Source organism: Amblyomma mixtum, chromosome 4 (assembly GCF_055824585.1).
Source record: "Amblyomma mixtum isolate Tamu chromosome 4, ASM5582458v1, whole genome shotgun sequence".
Taxonomy (NCBI): domain Eukaryota; kingdom Metazoa; phylum Arthropoda; class Arachnida; order Ixodida; family Ixodidae; genus Amblyomma; species Amblyomma mixtum.
In genome coordinates this window covers 65,326,997-65,347,640 of record NC_143015.1, presented here as the reverse complement: position 1 = coordinate 65,347,640, position 20,644 = coordinate 65,326,997, and the positions used below count along the sequence as shown (strand labels likewise).

The 20,644-nt window shown below is 50.9% G+C and overlaps 1 protein-coding gene across 1 annotated transcript in view; it reads left to right on the top strand.

Moving 5' to 3' along the window:
• Window positions 1-20,644, top strand: part of LOC149346650 (sphingosine kinase 1-like) — a 126,105-nt gene that overhangs the window by 94,939 nt on the left and 10,522 nt on the right. Inside the window, exons 2-6 of the mRNA XM_089586565.1 lie at window positions 9,856-10,014; window positions 10,670-10,764; window positions 17,215-17,330; window positions 19,129-19,349; window positions 20,433-20,634. Coding sequence (XP_089442691.1) covers window positions 9,856-10,014; window positions 10,670-10,764; window positions 17,215-17,330; window positions 19,129-19,349; window positions 20,433-20,634 — 793 coding nt within the window. The remainder of the gene's footprint in view (window positions 1-9,855; window positions 10,015-10,669; window positions 10,765-17,214; window positions 17,331-19,128; window positions 19,350-20,432; window positions 20,635-20,644) is intronic.

Sequence of the window (20,644 nt, the reverse complement as noted above, 5' to 3'; positions counted from 1 at the left end):
TGTAGGGCAGACCCTTATAAAAAAAATGGTCTATAAACAGTCTATACAGACTTCATATTGACACTGTTGACTTCCTTCCTACCCCGCCGCAGTGGCTCAGTGGTTATGGTGCTCGGCTGCTGACCCGAAAGACGCGGGTTCGATCCCGGCCGCGGCGGGTGAATTTCTTTGAAGGCGAAATTCTAGAGGCCAGTGTACTGTGCGATGTCAGTGCACGCTAAATAACCCGCAGGTGGTCGAAATTTCTGGAGCCCCTCCGCTACGGCGTCTCTCATAGCCTTGGTCGGTTTGGAACGTTAAACCCCATAAACCAAACTGTAGAGAAAACGCGTGATAACTCGCCTTCATCAACACGCACGCAACGTGCGCCAAAGGTCGCCCTTCTGTGCATCGTTCTGTGCAGTATTAGCACAACGCGATTCTCGATCCGTTACCGCGGTCCGCCTACGTGGGGAGCGGGTAGCGCCTGAGCAGAGCAGTGGCACGCACGCGCCCCGTGGAGACCATCTACGCATGCGCAGACTCCCGTAGAGAAGTTGATCTCGCTGTGTTAGAAAGCACGGACAGTTTTAGCGTAGCGTTACTGTATATGCACCGCTATCGTGTACACCTCAGCCGCGTAGAGCGCCGCGCTGTCCGGTAAGTGTAATGGGGCAAGTCTTGGCGGCACTGCCGCATGCCTGCCTGGTGAACGCCTATGCGAACGTGGTTGTACTCGAGCAAGCAGTTGCTGTTATTAAGGCGAAAGCCTCATACTGTCGTGACCAAGGAATGTTAGCAAGTATTTCCGCGTTTCGACGTCACTACTTAAAAAAAAAAAAACAAAAAAAAAACTGGGTCGAGGCTGGGAACCGAACTAGGGCCTTTGGCATTTGAAGTGGAGACGCTACCAGGAAGGCTCAGGGTTTGAGCAATAATAAGGGCGTATCTAGTGAATGCATGGGTTTCATAAATTAAAAACAAATTAGAACAAAACAAATAAAAATAAAAATCAGGAAAGAAACATCAAAAATATGAACAATAAAAAAAACAGTGCGCCAGGAAACGCTTTCGCCTTGCAGCACTTTAGACAACCAAAGTTCCCCCTGAATTTTTGCTGCTCTATCGACAAAAAAAAAAAAAAGAGCGAGGGCGTTATACAAAATGACCTTGAGACCTGGATGTGTGTTGACTTCATTGCATATTCCCGTGTGCCTCGGGCTGTCATCCACGTGCACACGCGTACCGCCATCTTTGAAATACCTGCACGTCCCGCCCACCGCTTCATTGTCATCTAACTCTGCAGGCTGACTAACTGAAGCCGCTGAATTGGCGCGTGTTTGTGTGACAGCCGTGCCGTGATGCCGGCCCCTCCTGCATGGCTCATCGCCGTATCGCTGTTGTGCAGCTCAGGCGGTCGGTTTCTGTTGCTGCCCCAGTGCATATGTACGTGTTTGCAGGGGCGGTTTCGAGTTTCAGCGCTTCTCGTATGGCCGGGGTTCCGAGCGCAGTCACTCGTTTTTCGGACTTTGAGCGAACCCGCGGCACTCGCCGAGGAGGCATCGGGTTTCGCACAGGACGCTGCAGCGGATGCGATCCGTAGATGATCTTGGCGCGGCCTTGATCGATCTCCGTGAATTTTTCTTTTGTCGACGATTTTGTCTCCGCGCGCAACCTTATCGAGCACGAAATTCTTTTAGCTCCACTTGGCGGTAAATTCAGGCGAACATGATCCGGGAACTGCGTTGAACATGAGGTCGGAAATTAAGCCGAACTTATCCGAAAACGTGCCGAGCATTTCCGTTTGAATGGCATCCAGCAGAAATTTAAAAAGAAACAAAAAACATTCAGTGCCAAGCGGGAATTGAAGCACCGCTGGCGTAAACAAAGCAGCTTTGTTAGCTAGCCGATGCCGGGACCACTGGACCCTCGCGGCGTTTTTGTTTTCTATAACATAGTATTTATTGCAGGCCTTTATGTGTAGGAGCAGGCTACGTATAAAGAGGCTAGTTACAAAGCAGGCCTTAAGTGTAGCTACGTAGCTTTGACGTAGCAGAACACAGATAAATACACTTAAGCCTAAATTAAGCAGTTGAAAAAGAGGATTGGGGGGGGGGGGGGGGGCAGGCAAAGAGCACAGACGGTAGTTAACAGTACAGAGAAAAATATATATTAGTCCCGTGGAGTAACGTTTTGGCAGGTAATGCTTCGGTGTGTAGTTTGAAGAAGAAGAAGGTGAATAAAAAGGTGAATGAACTTTTTGTTGACTCGACAGAGCTATGCAATGCTCTCGCAATAATAAACCAAAAGGGAATAAGAGCAGAGCCAAGAGGGACATCGACCCTGAGCCGTATGCGAACCAGGAGAGAGGTGTGCGCGTCCAAAGTGCGCCCCTGATCGCTCCCACGCTCGACCACGAAGGACCGGATGCCCGGCTCCGGTGGCAGTCGCTTGCGAGGCGCCCGAACGAACGGTCGTGTCTACCATACTCTTTGTACTTTTCTTTTTAAGGCGGAAGCCTTTAATGCCCCATCGTTGTCGACAGAAGGTTGTCAGCACAGGTGTCACGCTTTTTCTAGTCAGACCAGAAAAAAATTATCTGTGCACGATGGGATTCGAACTACCATCCTTCCGTTCCGCAGCCGAGCGTGCTAATAGTTACGCTACTTCCGGCCAACGCATATTTAGTTCTCCTTCTCTAGGACACTGGAGAGTGTTTGCAGTAAGGCGTCGAATCAGACGGATGCCTCCCAGGCGCCCTCCAGTGTCTCCAGCATTTAAGATGCGCAAACTGTTTTGTACTAACATCTTAACCACACATCAGTGACACGAGCAGCAACAGTGCGCTTAAGGCTTTCGCCTCACCGCACTTTAGGTCAACAAAGTGCCACCCCCCCCCCCCCTCCCTGAATTTTTACGCAGTTAGCCAATTAAATCAGTTATTAAACTTTACCGAAGTTTTCCTGTGACCCGAACGACGAACAAACGGACGGGTCCTTGAGAAAGCTGGGACCTTCGCTTCGTGTAGTGCCGTGTAGTGCGCTCAGAGCACACTACACGACTCCGTACTCTGTTCCATATATATCAGTAACAACGCTGTCAAAGGTAGCGCTCTTGTTCGCGCTGCCTACAACCGCGATCAAAAAGTAGTGCGTTCCTTGTGGTGAGCGGCAAGTAATAAATTATTTGCCTGTAGGTCTATTACATGAGACATTTGGTTTATGGTTTGTTTTATGGGGGTTTAACGTCCCAAGCGACTCAGGCTATAAGGGACGCCCTATAGTGAAGGGCTCCGGAAATTCCGTCCATTTGGAGTTCTTTAACGGGCACTGACATCGCTTACAACAATTTTTGTAAGCAGTCTCTAGACTGTCCATATATTTCTGTCTATGAAGTCTATAGACAAATCCTGAAGAACAGTCTATAGGCGATACAAGTGCTATAGACAGTCTCTAGATTTATGGCCATACACTTTAATAGACTTTTGTCTATAGACTGTGAATACACAAGGATAAATAGCTATAGACAGGCAATAGTCTATAAGAGGCCTATAGACTGGCTATAGACAAAGGGATCGCACAGCACACGGGCCTCTAGAATTTCGCTTCCATCGAAATTCGACCGCCGCGGCCAGGATCGAACCCGCGTCTTTCGGGTCAGCAGCCGAGCGTTATAACCACTGATTCACCGCGGCGGCTAAACGACACATTTGTCATGAGCTTAATTAAATGCGTTGTTAGTTCTGACGGCAGTCTTTTGCCTTCTCGTTTCTGAGACCGCTCGGCCACCAAACAAGCGGAGAATGACACACCTCCCTTTAATTTTTTTTTTTTCGTGCGGACTCATTCCGTACCATTAACAGCTTTTCACACGAGCCAACGGAAGCGGAGCGCGCGGGCTGATTGCGGAGGGTCCTTAAAGGTGCACTGAAGAGGAATCTGAACTCGTCTTTTTGCCGCGGGAACTCGATCTACACGATCCGAGCATTCTTAGAAACTTCGATTTATTGCCCTGTGTGGCTGATTTTCCTAATTAAATCGAATTAACGTCCGGCTCCCGCCTTTTTTTTTTTGAATTCTCCCCCGTACGGTGGGCGGAGTCGACCAACGCGTGGAGTGCCTTGCAGCCAGTCCCGCGGCGGCTTGCCGCTCTGCCATCGGCGGAGTAATACGTAGTAATCCGTAGTAGCAAATAGTCCGCGCGTATTTTTATTTCTGCGGGCTTATTTTGCGGCTATATTATATGCGAATGAAACTATTTATTCACGGAAACCTAAAAAACAAAATAAAGCCAAAGCAAAGCCTCCACGGAGCTGGCTCCACGCGTTGGTCGACTGCGGCCACCGTACGGGGAGAATTCAAAAAATAAAGGCGGGAGTCGGATGTCAATCCGATTTAATTAGGGAAATCGGCCACACAGGGCAATAATTCAAGGTTTCTATGAGTGCTCGGAGCGTGTAGATCGAGTTCCCGCGGCAAAAAGACGAGTTCAGATTCCTTTTCACTCTACCTTTAACAGTCAGGACACAAGTGCAGGTACCACCATCCATGAGTCGGCCTTAATGCAACGCATTTCATGCTTTACATCTTCCCTCGAAGAAGAGATTGACTTGCCAATTCTATGCCAGTTTCACGCATGCGAAGCGTGTCCCGTGTGTCGGGATGCACCAGACATTCAGTTTGAGGTGTCACAGCTAACTGGAAACGGGAGTCGTCGGTTCGGCAGAAGTCCGCCAAGCATACCTCCGTGATATATGCAGTTTCCTAGCGGCATTTCGTTTTGTAATACGTGGGAGACCAGGAAATAGGAAAAACACGTACACTGCCGTGATATGCCAACGCTTCCTGCCTATACCGAGAAAGACAGAGAGAGAGGGAAAAAAAAAAATGCCACACTGGGGGAGTATTGGGCCCTGATAACGGCTCTTCTAACTGGACGAGCGACTAAAGAAACTAAGGTTTTGATCAGTTCTACGGTCTGCACCGCAGTGATGGTCTATAGTAGCTTGCACATCCGCCTCGAAAGCGAGAGGTCCAGGGTTCGATCCCCTGTGCCGCTGGGTACCCACCGGTTATGCAATGGGTGCAAGCCCTGACCTAGTGTTCGGCGTTTTTAGGGCGAAGTGCTTGAGAAAATAGATATTTTAAGCCACCTTGATTAGACGAAAATAAAAAAAAATAAACCTTGTTTGATGGCGCTTTTTGGGCACAGACACCCTTGCGCCATAAGAATGCATCATCATCATCGTTATTTTATGATCTAACCTCCGATTTACGACTTTATATAATATAAACCTTAGCAGTGCGTCCTGCACGTTTTTGCACTTATCGGCTATGCATGCGAGCACAAAGTGAGTGGGCAATGGTCGCTCCCCCATCTCCTAATTAGTGCACTTAGCACGCATATCATATGTCGAAGGCTGGAGGCAGATCGTATTCGTCGGCCATTCCGTTTTGTGTAACTCTCGTGGCATGTTCGTGTTCCGAGATGCCCGCCCTTAAAATTGGAAGCGAGCCTGCATAATTGCGCACGCGAGATGATGACTCTTGGCGAGCAACACTTCCCGGCATGCAACAGCTGACGCGTATTACGGCTCTGCGACTTCGCTGGGCGAAAATGAATGGGGAACGGTAATCTGTTTAACCGGTTGCTCTGCGCCGTTGGCATACCAGATGCCGCACGCAACAACCGCATCATATGTCGATGTAGAAGTTTGCGGCGACAATATACCGGTTTCCTTGCATGCGTAATCAAAACGTGGGTGTGCTGCGACCGTTTCAGCCAGCGGAGCAGGTTATGAATGCGACCAGCTCTAAATTTTCTATGTGAAATTCGTCGTAGTTAGGGTAGTTTACATTTCATTCATTTATTTTAGGTGAAATAGGGTAGAGGGCGACATTTACCATCTCACCTTATGTCCGCGTGATCTCATAAGATGGTGCGGAAACGGCTTTCGGGCATTGCTCATCGTTTATTTATAGTTTATTGGGGTTTAACGTCCCAAAGCGACTCAGGCTACGAGGGACGCCGTAGTGAAGGGCTCCGGAAATTTCGACCACCCGGGGTTCTTTAACGTGCACTGACGCCGCACAGTGCACGGGCCTCTTGAATTTCGCCTCCATCGAAATTCGGTCGCGTTTGTTTACACTAAATTATGCGAGCCTGTGCGACCGCCTTGTACGCGAAACGCGCGCGCGCCAAATTTTAACGCGGCTTGCCGTTGCCGCTGCCATGTCGAGTAAATCGGGGTGGTCTATAAAGGGTCGTGACGTCACAGTCGCCCGACCTCGCGTGTGTAATTCAAGCGCTCCACAATGATCACACAGTACAACGGTGATGACGTCACTGCACAATTCCCCGTTCGTATAACCCGCCGAGGTGGCTCAGTGATTACGGCGCTCGGCTGCCGACCCGAAAGACGCGGGGTCGATCCCGGCCGCGGCGGCTGAATTTCGATGGAGGCGAAATTCTAGAGGCCCGTGTGGTGTGCGATGTCAGTGCACGTTAAAGAACCTCGGGTGGTCGAAAGTATCCGGAGCCCTTGACTGCGGCGTCCCTCGTAGCCTGAGTTGCTTTGGGACGTTAAGCCCCAATAAACCAACCAAACCAAACCTCATTGGTCTACAGTATAAATAAAATGAAGCAAAACCTTTGAGATCACTGTGGGGACACGCATTGGAGCAATGCGAAAGCAAAACGTCCACACTCTATATCGACGTTTGTGGCTGTTCTGACGTCCATGTACTATATTGACGTCCGTAGCTATTAAGCTCCGCCTAAAGGGTATGACGTGGTAGCGTTAACTATACCGCCTCAGTTTCTTTATCGCTTCTGCAAGGCACATTCGCCACCAGAGGCGCGCTGCCGCGGCTTCCGGCCCGATAAATCAATCTGTTGGTCGGTGCAAAAATAGGCCCACAGTGTGCTTCGAGTTGCCGACTGCGTGGTCTTTTGGTCTCTTTATTTTGAATGGCATACGGACGAGATAGCGATCTTTCAGTGAGCGGCGTCGGCACAGTGTAGGTTTTCCCTCGTCGTTGTCGTCCGTTCTTTCACCTTGTTTGCTAACCTGCATACGCGACCAAGCGTGGCGCCCGAATAGCTTTTCCTCCCGACTACCAAATCTGCCTGTATGCAGATTTTTCTGCTGCTTCCGCGGGTGATTGCATAGCGAGGCCTGTCGTCGTCGGGCTATGAATTGTGGTGGTTCGCACTTTGTTGGTATAAATAGCAGAAGGGCGTCGTTTGTGCGCTTAGGCAAGTTTTTCTTTCGCCTTGGGAGGGGAGGCTCGTTGGCCGCTTCGTGTATAGCTGGCCTTGAAGCGCGTAATTAAGAGGGAATTGAGTACGTGTCGCTCCGCCTGGGGTGATCTAACGCCGCCTTATGGCTATTGGGCAAGCAACGTCGAGCTATGCGGAGTGTGTTTCACCTAAGATTTTTTTCACAAATTTTTAAAACCTGCTTTTTGAGTTAGAGCTTTTTTTTCGGCATAACGTTGTCAGCGGTGTAGTACGTCAGAATACAGCTAAGACGAGCTAACTATAGCGGGCTGGTTAACTAAAGTCGTATAGTTAACTTTTCAACTATTACTCTTAGGCTCCTTAATTATTGAGAGGTGTGTAGCCCACCGTAAGTAATGCCATTGTCCTTCAGTGCTTTACCCATATTAGCTTTCAGAATTTCTAAAACACGTTTCCCCTCGGCGCTGTGGCCCAACATTTTGTCCATTTCGACGAGTTACGTGCTCTGGAGAGGTCGCTTTGCCTGCAAGCTTCTCGATAGCGTATCTGATTTAGCAAGATGTAGCCATAATTTGTTGGGCCACAGTGCCGAGGGCAACCGCGTTTTCGATATTACAAAAACGGATATGGATATTATTTGCGGTGAGCTGCACGCATCTCAGTAAGGAGCCTAACAGTAATAGCTAACAAGTTAACTATTCCACATTCGTTAATCAGCCTGCTAACTAGCACATGTTAGGTTCACTCTGATGCATTGCACCGTTGACAACGCTATGCCGAGAAAAGCGCTCTCCTAACCCAAGATGCCTGTTTTTTTTTTTTTTTTTTAAATAACTGTGGAAAGCCTTAGGTGAAACACCTTGTATATGGGGCTGGGTATGTTAATAAGTTGTTGTACGCTTCGCTCGTGACCCGATGTTCGATCAATCTCTTGCGAATTATTTAGATTAATCTTTCAAGATGAGGCGCATCTCCTCGTTCGGTAAAAGAATTTGCTGCGGACATTGAGACGTGAATTTAACATTTATTTTACTAGAGCTGTATTGACGCAAACCGCTTCGGCAAACCAGTAAGTATCTGGCGTCCAGTTCTAAAGACGCGGTTGCTTTTCACCATTACGCAGGTGAGCCTAGACCTGTCCGTTCGTCGGTCCGTGTCAGTCAGTCTGTGTATCGTTGACGCTGAATGAGTTGCTCGTCATTATCTGGACAATTACATATGACACTATCCAGTAACTACTACATCGCAGTGTTATCGGTTACGCTGCCCCGCGCGGTGTTAAACGTGCAGATCTGTTCTCCGGTTTGTTTATTTTCACTTTTCGATATAAACCTATTGCACTAGCCTCAGAGAGCCCCCGAGAGGGGTGGGAGCGAAATACACACCGCATGCATGTCGACGGTTACAACCGACCACTCTAAATCGATTTCAAAATCCGTCGTGTTAGCACCTCAGGCAGTAACGCGAAAACGCTCGAGAAATCGTAGAAGTCCTTCGTGGAAACAGGTCGACAAAGAGTATCGAACGGTAATGAATAGTCGACACCTCTGTCGATGAAAGAGAGTATAGCCGCTGTGAAGCTCGAAGGTGAGCTGCGAGGAATAAATATGGCTGGACAAATACCTCGTTTGTGTGTGTGTTTATTCATCTTGTTGGGAGGTCGGCATACGCCGTTCCGCTCTTTAAACTTTTTGATCTACTCCCGCTGTCTTTGCGGCCTGTGCTGCTCAGTAGACGTGGGGGACTTATGCTCACCAGCATCTGCTCAGTCTGGCATTCACGTACGGTAAAAAATTAGCAGTGGCTTAGCTCGGCTATGCCAGTATATACGTAGCGGAGGCGAGCGCAAAGACGAGGCAAGCGGCGTGACGTCACACCAAACGGCGGCACCGCGGCGAGGAGCGCGGTGTCACGTCATGCCAAATGGCGCGGCGAGCGTGCGGCGTCTAAAGCCCCTCGATAATTAGCGGTGTCCGCCAGCTGCGGCGGTTGCTAGGCAACGGCTCAAGGTCGGTCTCTGTGCCTCCTCGGTGTGCCTCCTCGGAGCACCGCCACAACGAAATCGCAAATTCGTGGCCAATGTAGCTTTCGCTACAATAACGTTTCTCCTTTTATTGCGAAATCAATACTACTCGCACTTTCAAGCCTTCGCGTGACCCGGCCGCAGTTACGTTTGACCTTTAGCGGAGTGAATATGGGCGACCAACTCGCTCCTTCAGATAGCCCGGCTGCAGTTACGCCGCGCCGCGCACCTGTGGCGCTGCTGCCGCTGTGACGTCATACCAGCTGTAGATTATGGGCGGCCAACTCGCTCCTTCAGAGAGCCCGGCTGCAGTTACGGTGTGTGTTTGCCGTGCTGCGCACCTGTGGCGCTACTGCCGCTGTGACGTCATACCAGCTGTAGATTGTTTTCTTTCTCACAGTCGCAACAACATCAAAAACAAAATATAAAAAAATACCGAAGACGCTTTGAGTCGTCGCGCAGCGCCGGCCGGTAGCCACGCGTGACCTGTAGACGCGGCGCACTGCGTTCCTTCAGCTGGAGGCGCTGCGCTTTTGCTTTCGCAACCTACCAGGCTTAACCAAAGCTAAGCCCCCGCCAATTTTTTTTTTCTCTTTGGGTGTTGTATACAGATGGGGCGGCGGTGATCCCCCCGGAGCTTCCAGCGCAGCGGCACTACCTGGTCATCGTGAACCCCAAGAGTGGCCCCGGCCGGAGCCTCGAGATCTTCCTCCACAGGGTGCGGCCCATCCTGGCCGAGGCAGACATCTCGCACCTGCTGCTGGTCACCGGTGAGGGACAGACCGATGACTCGTGCGTGTGGGTTAGGCAAGAAAGATAGGCCAATATATGACAGTGGTTAGGTGGCACATATAGACATGCATATTGACAAACGGTTCGATGAACAGGTGCGAACATAAGCATAAACGGAGCACGGTATTGCGCTGTATGTACAATTCACGCCTTTTTTGCTGCAAATGAAGCAACATTGTTTGCCCACGAGAAAGCGTGCTAGCGTCCACTAACAGCATGCACACACCGTATCTGTAAATTTCAATTATGAAACGTGTGAAAAATGCTAGAAGGTGACAGCGTGCTCCGTTCGCTTCTGACGGGACCTGTGCAGGTGTAGAAAATATGAAGAAAAACCCTTAGTTTGCGATCAAGAATAATTCATTTGTGCTTTTTGCGCTGAGTTCTATAGATGGCGTTAGTTGGATTACGCGTCTAGAGGAAAATTTAAAAAAAAAAAAAGAAATTGGTTCTCACTGATACTTGCACAGTAATAGTTGACGTCAAGCTATTCAACTTCTCCTTTTCATATTACTTGCATGTACATGAATGTCAGGTACACAAAGGACACGAGAGAGGGAAGCCACCTCGGGCCAAGCTTTGGTCCCACGGTTACATGACGAAGGTGCCACCATTGCGCCCCTCTGTTTGCAGAGCGCCAGAACCACGCGCGAGACTTCATCAAGGGCCTCAACCTGAAGCAGTGGAGCGGCATCCTCATCATCTCGGGAGATGGACTGCTCTACGAGGTGCGTCTTCTTCAGCTTTCTCGTTATGCTCGCGTTGAAGTTCAGTGCGCTCTATCCTGTACTTGCCCGAGGCCAGCCTTCGGTGTTAGCTAAACGTCGCCACGGTCTCAGTCGGCAAGGGTTGTAGCTCGGGCCTTGTCTTACGCGATAGCGTAAGGAGCTCGTTCGGCTGAAAACCCGGCGTCGTAGACCGCCGTCCTGCGTCGGAAGTCCACAATTTCCGAAATCAGAATATAGAAAAAGAAAATAGCCGGCATTGCGGGTTCGAGCCCAGGCACTCTGCGTGCAATGCATTGGTCACGAAGGGTCTTTTTAATCTGTTATTTATTTATTATTTTTTATTTATTTTAAACGCAGGGTCACTGGTTCAAGCGTGTTAGAGGAACACCGAATGGAAGCGTTGTGGTGTGTGCACCTTCGTGACGTGTGTTTGGGATGTGTACTGATCGGGTAGTAATTGAAAGAAGAAATATAAATATGCTAATTAGGCGTAAGAAATTCTACAGAATAAAAAGGCGGTGTTATGGTGCTTCATTGTACTGAAACAAATTGTGTGTATGAGTATGTAGTTGCGTATTTGTCGTGTCCGGTCGCTGTGTTGAATGCAGCGAAAGACGCACACGGTACTTTTAGACTTCGTTTATTTAAAGCTGAAGAGGGTGCGACCAGCGTCGACCGAGGTAGGAGCCGAACTGGCCGCCCGAAGAAAGGGGGGGAGCCGAGAAGCGTCCACGGGAGGGAGTGGCTTCCCAGAACAGGAGGAGGGTGCGGGGCGCACCGTGGGGGGGCATCCGGCGACAGCGTGCGACGAGGGGCAACTGTCGTGGTCGTTAGGCGAGGATGCGAACTGTCGTTAGGAGGGGGCGCACACACACAAAAGCGATAAGGGAACACAACACTTCCTTCCCCCTTAGAAAGTTTCCTGGTATCGTGCAGGGGGTCGGCGCTCACGCGTGGAGGCGCGCTGGCTTTGTGCGCTCGGGGGAGAAACACTTGTAGGCTGGCTGTTGTTCGCTGTGTCTCCTAGGTCTGTCCTGGGCGAAGTCTCTTCTTCCGGGAAGAGGTGCCAGGCTATGTGGGAAGATGACTGTCGTGTCCTCTCCGCTGGCGGACAGCTCTCAGACGGCGTCGTAAATCTACGCAGCTGGTTGAGATGTCGGCGTGCTACTGTGCCATGTATGTTGACGAGCCAAGAGCGCAGGCCTATGCGTCTGGCAATTGTAGCTTCCTCCCAGCGTGGCTTTTTCAGAAACTGTCGGGCGAGGACGCGCTGCCCCTCATTAAGCGTGCCGCAGCGCGGAATTGCTTTTTCTTCCCGGAACGTCTCTGCCTTTGGCTCGGGGAGGATGGCTGTGAGCTGGGTTCGCATTTCACGCTCGAACATCATTTTCGAGGGGGTCTCGCCTGTTGTGCTCTGAACCGTCGTGTGCTGCTTGAAGAGAAAGCGCGCAAGGCGGCGCTGCAGCGAGCCTGTCTGATCGCTTTCAAGGGCGCGTTTTAGCTCGGCTACGTAGCGCTCGGCTTGTCCGTTTGTCGCTGGGTGGTAGGGGGCCGATGTAACTGATGAGATCCCGTTGTCGCGATAAAACTTGAGGATCTCCGCAGACACAAACGGTGTTCCGTTGTCCGACACTACCTTGCGCGGCAGGCCGAACGTTGCAAATAGTGATCGGAGGTTGTCAATGACTGCTGCCGAAGTCGTCTGTCCCATTTGCCTTATCTCAAGCCACTTTGTGTAGGCATCTACGACCACAAGGAAAGTGCAGCCCTCAATTGGTCCTGCAAAATCAATGTGCAGTGTGTGCCATGGTGTGTCTGGCTTTTCCCATTCTGGGACAGGAGCTTTCGGCGGGGCGCTCCGGCTGCTCTGGCAAGGCTTGCATTCTCGCACCACTGTTTCGATGTCGTTGTCAATGCCAGGCCACCACATGTAGCTTCTGGCACACTTTTTCATTGCAACGATGCCCCGATGTCCGGCGTGGATGAGAGACATAGCTTGTGCGCGTAGTTCTCTCGGCATCACAACTCGGGACCCAAATATGATGCAGCCGCGATGGGTGCTCAACTCTGTAGCTCGCCTGCGGTAAGCGTCGAAGTTGTCCCCTTTGAGTTTATGCACGTTGCCTTGTTGAACAGCTGTGTAAACTAGCCGGAGAGCTGCGCACTTCTGCGTAGATGCTGCAACTGTGCCTGCTGTAAGCGGAGGTTCTGGCAGTGCTTCGAACATCAGAACGTCTCCTGGTGGAAATGGTTCGTCAACAGTTGCGTCTAGTGGCAGACGGCTTAGCGCATCGGCGTTTTGATGTTTACTAACCATGTTCTGGCTCGGCGTCTGGTGTATGCCGCATATCATCACGCCTAGTGGAGAAAACCAGTTTCTCCCTAGAAGGCTTGATCCTGTGCCCTTCACAACAAGCAGAGGTAGCGTATGGGTCTGGCCGTTGTAGTTAACCTGCACGTTGGCAGAGCCCAATAGTGGCAGATTCTGTCCTGACCACGTTCGCAGGTGCGTGTCGTCTTGTTGCAGGGCGGGTGCGTCAGATGGCCATGAAGTTCGGAACGTGTCCTCACTGATCAGAGTACAGGCTGCGCCGGAGTCCACCTCGAACTTAATCAGCTGGTGATGTACGCTTACTTCTGTAAAAATCTTCGGTCGCGTGCCGAGATTCATGGTGTTCAGGTCGTACAACACAGATGGTGTTGCTGATGTTGTTCCATGGAGATCAGATAGCGGCGTATTCTCTGAGGCGTTGACGCTGTGATTAGGCTGGGAAGGTGACTTTATCTTGGCAAGTCTCCGTTTCGTAATGCATGCTCTTTCGATATGCCCTCGCTTGTGGCAAAAATTACACGTGGCTGACTGGAATCGACATCCCTGGGGGTTGTGTTGGTCGTCACACCGCCAGCAGCGTTGTGCCTTTTTGACCGATTTTACAACAACAGAAGGCTTGCGCACCTGGTTGCTTGTCTGGTGTACCGGCTCGGTGTTCCGGCGAATCCCTCTCTGCTGGTGACCGGCGCTCTCCGCTCGAACGGCGATGTCGTAAGCTTTGCTGAATGTGAGGTCCTTCTCAGCGAACAGGCGCTGCTGCAGTGACTCGTCACTCAGTCCGCACACAAATCTGTCGCGTAACATCACGTCCAAGGGAAGCATGGTGGTGTTAGCAGAAGAAGCTGCGTCTCCCTCCTGCCCGGTAGCTGTTGTCGACAGCGTTCCAAAATTGCAGTCGGCAGCGAGCTTCTTGAGCGCGGCTACGTAGGCGCTCACAGTTTCTCCTTCCAGTTGATCTCGTCGTTGGAAGCGAGCCCGGCTGTAGACCTCGGATGGCCTTGGGTCGTAGTGCTTTTGCAGCGCTTTTACGATGTCGTCGTAAGACACTGCCGCTGGTGTGCTTGGCTGAATAAGGGCGCAGACAGTATCGTAGGTCTGCTCCCCGCACAGCGTCAGCAGGTTGGCCCTCTTCAAGGCTGGGTCTGTGATGTTGTTAGCTTCAAAGTAGAACTGAAGGCGTCCAACCCACGATGACCACGATGAGCCGTTGAACTCTGGTATCTGATTGGGAAACCCTCGCGTAGCCATGGCTTGTCAATAGCGTTGCGTAGCGCGGGTCGAATCCACTTTCTCGTCGCCACTGTCGTGTCCGGTCGCTGTGTTGAATGCAGCGAAAGACGCACACGGTACTTTTAGACTTCGTTTATTTAAAGCTGAAGAGGGTGCGACCAGCGTCGACCGAGGTAGGAGCCGAACTGGCCGCCCGAAGAAAGGGGGGGAGCCGAGAAGCGTCCACGGGAGGGAGTGGCTTCCCAGAACAGGAGGAGGGTGCGGGGCGCACCGTGGGGGGGCATCCGGCGACAGCGTGCGACGAGGGGCAACTGTCGTGGTCGTTAGGCGAGGATGCGAACTGTCGTTAGGAGGGGGCGCACACACACAAAAGCGATAAGGGAACACAACAGTATTGTAGTCAATAACCCTGATATTTAGTGTGATTACAGATTGGTAGTTGCTGAGAAATGGGCCAGGACAGTAGCTTGGGCATATTGGTTATTCATTTGTGATGGAACAGCGCAAAACACCGGGACAAGAGACAAGCGTACAGCGCTTGTCTCTTGTCATGGTGTTTTGCGCTGTTCCATCACAAATGAGCAATGGGGAAGGAAATAATAAAGAGGAGGAAAGGGGGAGGACGCGCTATCGCGTCTACTCTTAGGCCGATGCTTAAGCGTCCACCTCATTTTTTAAGGACCGCTAGAGGTAATTGCGAAGCCCTGGCCGCCGTCCCCGCTTACGGCTGGCGCAGCAAGCCGCAGTCATATAACGAGGACGGTTGTATGTTTATCGGCGTGCAAAGACTCACCTCACGTTGTTTAGTATGTGGACCATGCTCTTCAGTAGATTGTCTTGTGGCAGTCCCGTGCAAGAGGACGCTTTGTCTCGCTTTTGAAGGACATCTCAATCTAAGGACATCTCACTCGAATGCTTGTTGCTAGCAAAATCCGGTAGTTCAGCATCTCGCGGTTTCGTTATCATTGGCCCGGCTGGCGCGTTTGTTGCTGAGAAACTTCGGTGCAGATTTGGAATATTTTAGAGCACGCGCTCTTCTGTGGATTCCGTGTCGAGTCGTCAGCGATGGCAACGTAGTCAACGTAGCCAACGTAGTCGGCGTAACGCGCCACCTGACAACCGTGGTAGGTAGTAGCAGAGCGAACATGAGAGCGAAGTGGCACCTGCCACGGCGAGAGCGGAGGAATGGACAACCGGAAGGTGGCTGCCACAGAAGATCCCGGAGGGGAGCTAGCAGAGTGTAACGCCACCTGCCGGCCATGGCAGGTGGCGCGTGAAGAGCAGCGCTCAAATTTCGCATTACCGACTGTCGTAATCGTCTGCCATGTATTAACCGCTCTCTCCGACGACGTGGACACCGAAAACGCGGGCTCCGTGACTGCTGGCGGCCGAGCGGTGCGGTGCAGCAGGACCCGAGATGAAAGATGCTGCCGGAACGGGTGTTGCAGGCATCTCTATCAGTCGTCTCGATTCGATCGCGCCGGAGGATCCCGTTTCTGATCCCGACAACAATGAAGTCCTCGGGACTTCGTTGTCGGGATCAGGAATCGGAATCCTCAGTAAAGCGGGACTTCGTTGTTGGTATCAGGAAGTCCGTACTGCTGTTCAGTGACCTCAGCCCCACAGAGCTTGCAATGCTTTTGAGATCTGAGCCGGCTGCCGGCAACGCTTAGTGTTGACGAGTCGGCGGCGAGCTAAGGATACCGGTGCGGCAGGAAGTGACAGCACTATGATGTCACTGCTGATAACCCAGTGTGCTCTCGGACTGTGGCCTGAAATGCTTTGAAGGAAGATAGACACCAAATTTTTCCTTGCGTGTTTTCGTCTTGCAGATGCATTGGACATCGGAATACATGGATCACCGTGTGCCCAATGGTCACTGAAACTCCCTTGGACGTCCGCTGGACGTTTAGGACATCCATGGGACGTCCAAGAGAGTTTCACTGCCCATTGGGTGGTATTCAGCTACGTCTGCTAAATAAATTATGATTGATTTCTTCTTGACGCTGTTTCGGTTTCATCAATGAACAATGGTTGCGAGTGTATTCCATACTCAGGTCGCGTCAGGCGCAAAAAAAAATGGCAATATAACTGCTGATAAGTCGGTTGGCTGTCATTCCAGCTCTTTCTTGTCGGTTGTCATTCCAGCTGTATCTTACCGGAATTCACCTATGGGGCAGAAAGGTAGAGGCTAATGAAAAGGGCTAATGATAGGAAAACGATAGATGTAACGTCAAGAGACAGAAAGAGTTCAGAGTGGGTCAGGGAAATGCAAGAGGTAGAAATGGGCTTGGGCAGGGCATGTAATGCGAAGGAAAGATAACCGATGGTCCTTAGGGGTAGTGGAGTGGATGCCAAGAGAAGGCAAGTGTAGCAGGGGCCGACGGAACGTTAGGTAAGCGAAGAGAGAGAAAGTAATTTAATGAAAGGAAAGGTGGAGAGGTCCGCGGGCAGTAACGGGACCCTGGCTTGCTACTCCTCACTGGGGAAGGAAGAACGGGAAAGCAAAAGCAGAGTGAGGGTGCGAATGGAGGGTGATGTCATAATGCTATCAATAGCTTGGAGTGATCTGGGTTAGAGCAGACTACGCACACACTGGGTGGCACTCATTTCGCGTAGACGACATGTACCACATACAGCATACTCATACACACCAGTTCCCATTGCACACACACCGTGCACAGTCGGTGTATAAGATAAGTTTGCGGGGATAGGGTGTCCGCAGCTGTCACAGGGCGGGTAATTGGAGAGACAGGGACCCGGAGTGGTCCTGGCCCTGCAGCGAGCGTAGTCAGGCTGATGATGATGAGGGTACCTACTGCGATCCTTTGCTGACCACATGTCCTTGAGGGTTTTACACCGGGCTTATTATCTTGCTGGTTGCGCAGGTGTACAACGGTCTCATGGAGCGGCCCGACTGGGAGCTGGCCGTCAAGATCCCCATCGGCATCATCCCTGGAGGATCAGGCAACGGCCTCGCCCGCACAATCAGCCACGCCGCCGGGTGAGGCCTATCAGACAGTCAGGATTAGTATACAGTGTGAGGCGCTGTCTGAATGTGACTTGCCTGTACGGGATCATAATTTTTTTGCTGCGGTGCGCTTTGCGAAGCGTGTGGGATCTGGGAAGAGTCAAACAACGAGAAGAGCACCGCTGCGCAGCGTGTGTGATGGGCCGCGAAGTCTGGTTCCACCGGGTGACCCTTTTTCTCAATCGCTGCGGTGGCTCAGTGGTTATGGCGCTCGGCTGCTGACCTGAAAGACGCGGGCTTGATCCCGGTCGTGGGAGTCGAATTTCGATGGAGGCGAAGTTCTAGAGGCCTGAGTACTGTGTGATGTCAGTGCACATTAATTAACCCCAGGTGGCCGAAATTTCCGGAGCCCTTCACTAGGGCGTTCCACATAGCCTGCGTGGCTTTGGGACGTCAAACCCAAGTAAACCAATAAACCAATCAATGAATTTGTGCTCTGAAAGAGAGTCAAAACTGACAACCGTGGCAGGGTTCTATCGTTTACATCTTGCCTTTTTATTGCGCGTTAATAAGCTCGGAATCACTTGAGGCAATGCATTATTTGCCTTGCAATGTATATATTTATTATTGCGACAATCTCCCAGGTCAGGATGGACTCGTCCAATGGTGCGCCTTTTAATCCCTTCAAGCTCGGGCCAATTATCGGGTCACTTGCTCCCGACATTCGTGTAAAATTTGCAGGCCAACCGTTTGCCACAGATTGTTCTGGATGGTGTCATACGGTTCAGCGTTTCGTGAAGCATAAGCTTACTAGTTGGAGCCCAGCAATCGCAGCGCGAATTCGAACCAGCGACCTATGTACCCCCAGTTCCATGTCTTTATGAATCTTCATATGAACATTGCGGCTCAACCGTTTGTTGCTGTGTTCAGGGTGGTGCATACGATTTCGCGTTTCGTGCAGCATTAACTTACCAGGTAAGTTAGTCTAGCTCACAGCAGGGATTCGAACCAGCGACCTACCTTAGGTGTGTTAACACTCGATATTCGATAGCTGCCTCAGCGTCCCCTCATTTTTTTGTTTCGCCTCCATCGAAACATGGCAGTCATGTAACGCATTACGGGTAACACATTTTTACAACAAATGCTGTAATAGCTTTATACAAGCGATTAAAAAAAATGGTTATCTCCAAATGAAAGGCATGATAACCGTCTGACTTCTTGATAGACACCTCAACCGCATCATCAGGGAAGGGAGGAAGGTGGGAGTGAAAGCAGAAAGGAAGAAAGAGGTGCCGTAGTGGAGGTCTCCGGAATAATTTTGACCAGCTGGGGATCTTTAACATGCGACGACATCCCACAGCACACGGACGTCTTTTGCATTTCACCTCTATTGAAACAAGGCTGCCGCGGTCGGGTTCAAACTCTGTTACCCTGGCTCATTAGACAAGCACCTTAGCCACTGAGCCACTGCAGCGGGTTGGTTAGTATGATGATCACCGTTTGCGAACGAAGGGCGATGTAACTTAGCCTTAGTGATCCGCATGAAAAAAAGCTGTATTGATGTCACCTTAAGAAAGCTCTTTTGTCATTGAAAGTAGCTTGTTTGTCATTACATCGTGGTAATCTGTCGATTCAAGCCAACTTTAGTTTGTTCAGTGTCTCCCACCAAGAGCTCATTGTGGAACATGGCGTCGGCCGGCCAGGCTGTTCAAGAGGTGTGTGGCTACACCATGCGGAAGAAATAGTATTGCCCATTGTTCACAAGCGGGCCTGCAGTCTTTGACATATACTTTTTTTCCCTTTTCTCGTCTCTCCTTGGTGCGCATCGCAGTGAGCCATATGTGAACGACCCAATCCTGGCGTCGACGCTGGGCATCGCCAAGGGTCGCGTGGCGCCGCTGGACCTGATGAAGGTGGAGACTCCTTCAGGACCTCTCTACTCCTTCCTGACCGTCGGCTGGGGCATCATGGCAGACATCGACATAGAGTCCGAGAAGCTGCGTGCAATCGGCGAAATTCGCTTCACCCTCTGGGCCTTCTGGAGGGTCTTTAGTGAGCAAACTCCTTTCTCGCCGTCCTCCGTTGACCGCTTATCACGCTCATGTGCTGCTTGGAAAGCATTAATCCATAGCATTATTTACTTAAAAGTTGCCAGGTAACTTTGGTGGCATGCAGGTAACTTTGTGTGCCTCTAGAACAGTAGAGTGGTGGTGGCACCCCTTTTTGCACTGTGGAGTTCATGGACATTGTGCAGTGCAGGGCTTCAATCTAAGAATATATGGAGGGAGATTGATGCAGCAGTCTGCTATAATGCCACCAATATGGCATTTGAGGCATCATATGAGAATGACGGGAAGCATCTCAATGCAAGTAGAGTTCACCTGTATTGTCTGTGTCGATTCAAGTGCACTGCGGTTTTAGGGTGGCCTGGTCAGCATAAATAAGACATTTGATAAAAAAACCCTGAGGCATAACCTTTGTATTTTCAACCTCATGGTTCAGTTTATCCTCTTTGCACTATTCTTGAGGGCAAGGCTTAGAAGCGGACAATGTCCCTTAAAAACCAAAACAGGTAAACCCATGTTTGTTGGCACTGGTGTGACAATTCCCGCACGGGGCGGTCCACATTGATTAATAGTTGACCGCCATTTGGTAAAGCTGTAAATTAGTGCAGTGAGGTGAGTTACTTAATTGTATCTAGAACAGATAGTGTGGTTGCCTTGCACCACCCGGAGTGCTTGATGCACACAGCACTGCTAATGCTGGTTGGCTGGAGAGCAGCTGTTCCGCACGCTCCAGTGGCTATGTGCATGCAGCTTTAATTTCGGAACTGTGGGAAATTTTTTATGTATTAGCAAATTTTTCCAAGCTTTGAGTTTACTGTCTATAGTCTTTTTGTACGGGAAGTGAATTGAGACAAAATGACAATCGAGTAGATATCGATCCAGAGATGGGCGACTTGTTTCGCAGTTACCTTTGAAGGAACAGAGTATGGGACGTTGTAGTACTTTCAAGGAGGCTGCTCTGAGTCCTGCCACTTGCGTGCGGTGTTGGAAACGGGGTTGTATGTGGCCGCACACTGCACAGATGTTTTGAGGATGTTCACGCATGCTCTCCAATGTGCACCTCGTGCAGACCTGCGGACGTACCATGGCCGGATATCATACCTGCCGGCCACCGACATGCTGGGCAAGAAGAGCAACGGCATGATCCCGCGGCTGGTGCCCAGCCCACGCAATGGCACGCCCTCCGGCGCACCACCCCGACACCAGTCGTCGGGCGTGGACCTCAGTGGGCTCTGCGGCGGACAGAACGGAAGCACCAGGCAGCTCCAGAGGTGGGGAACC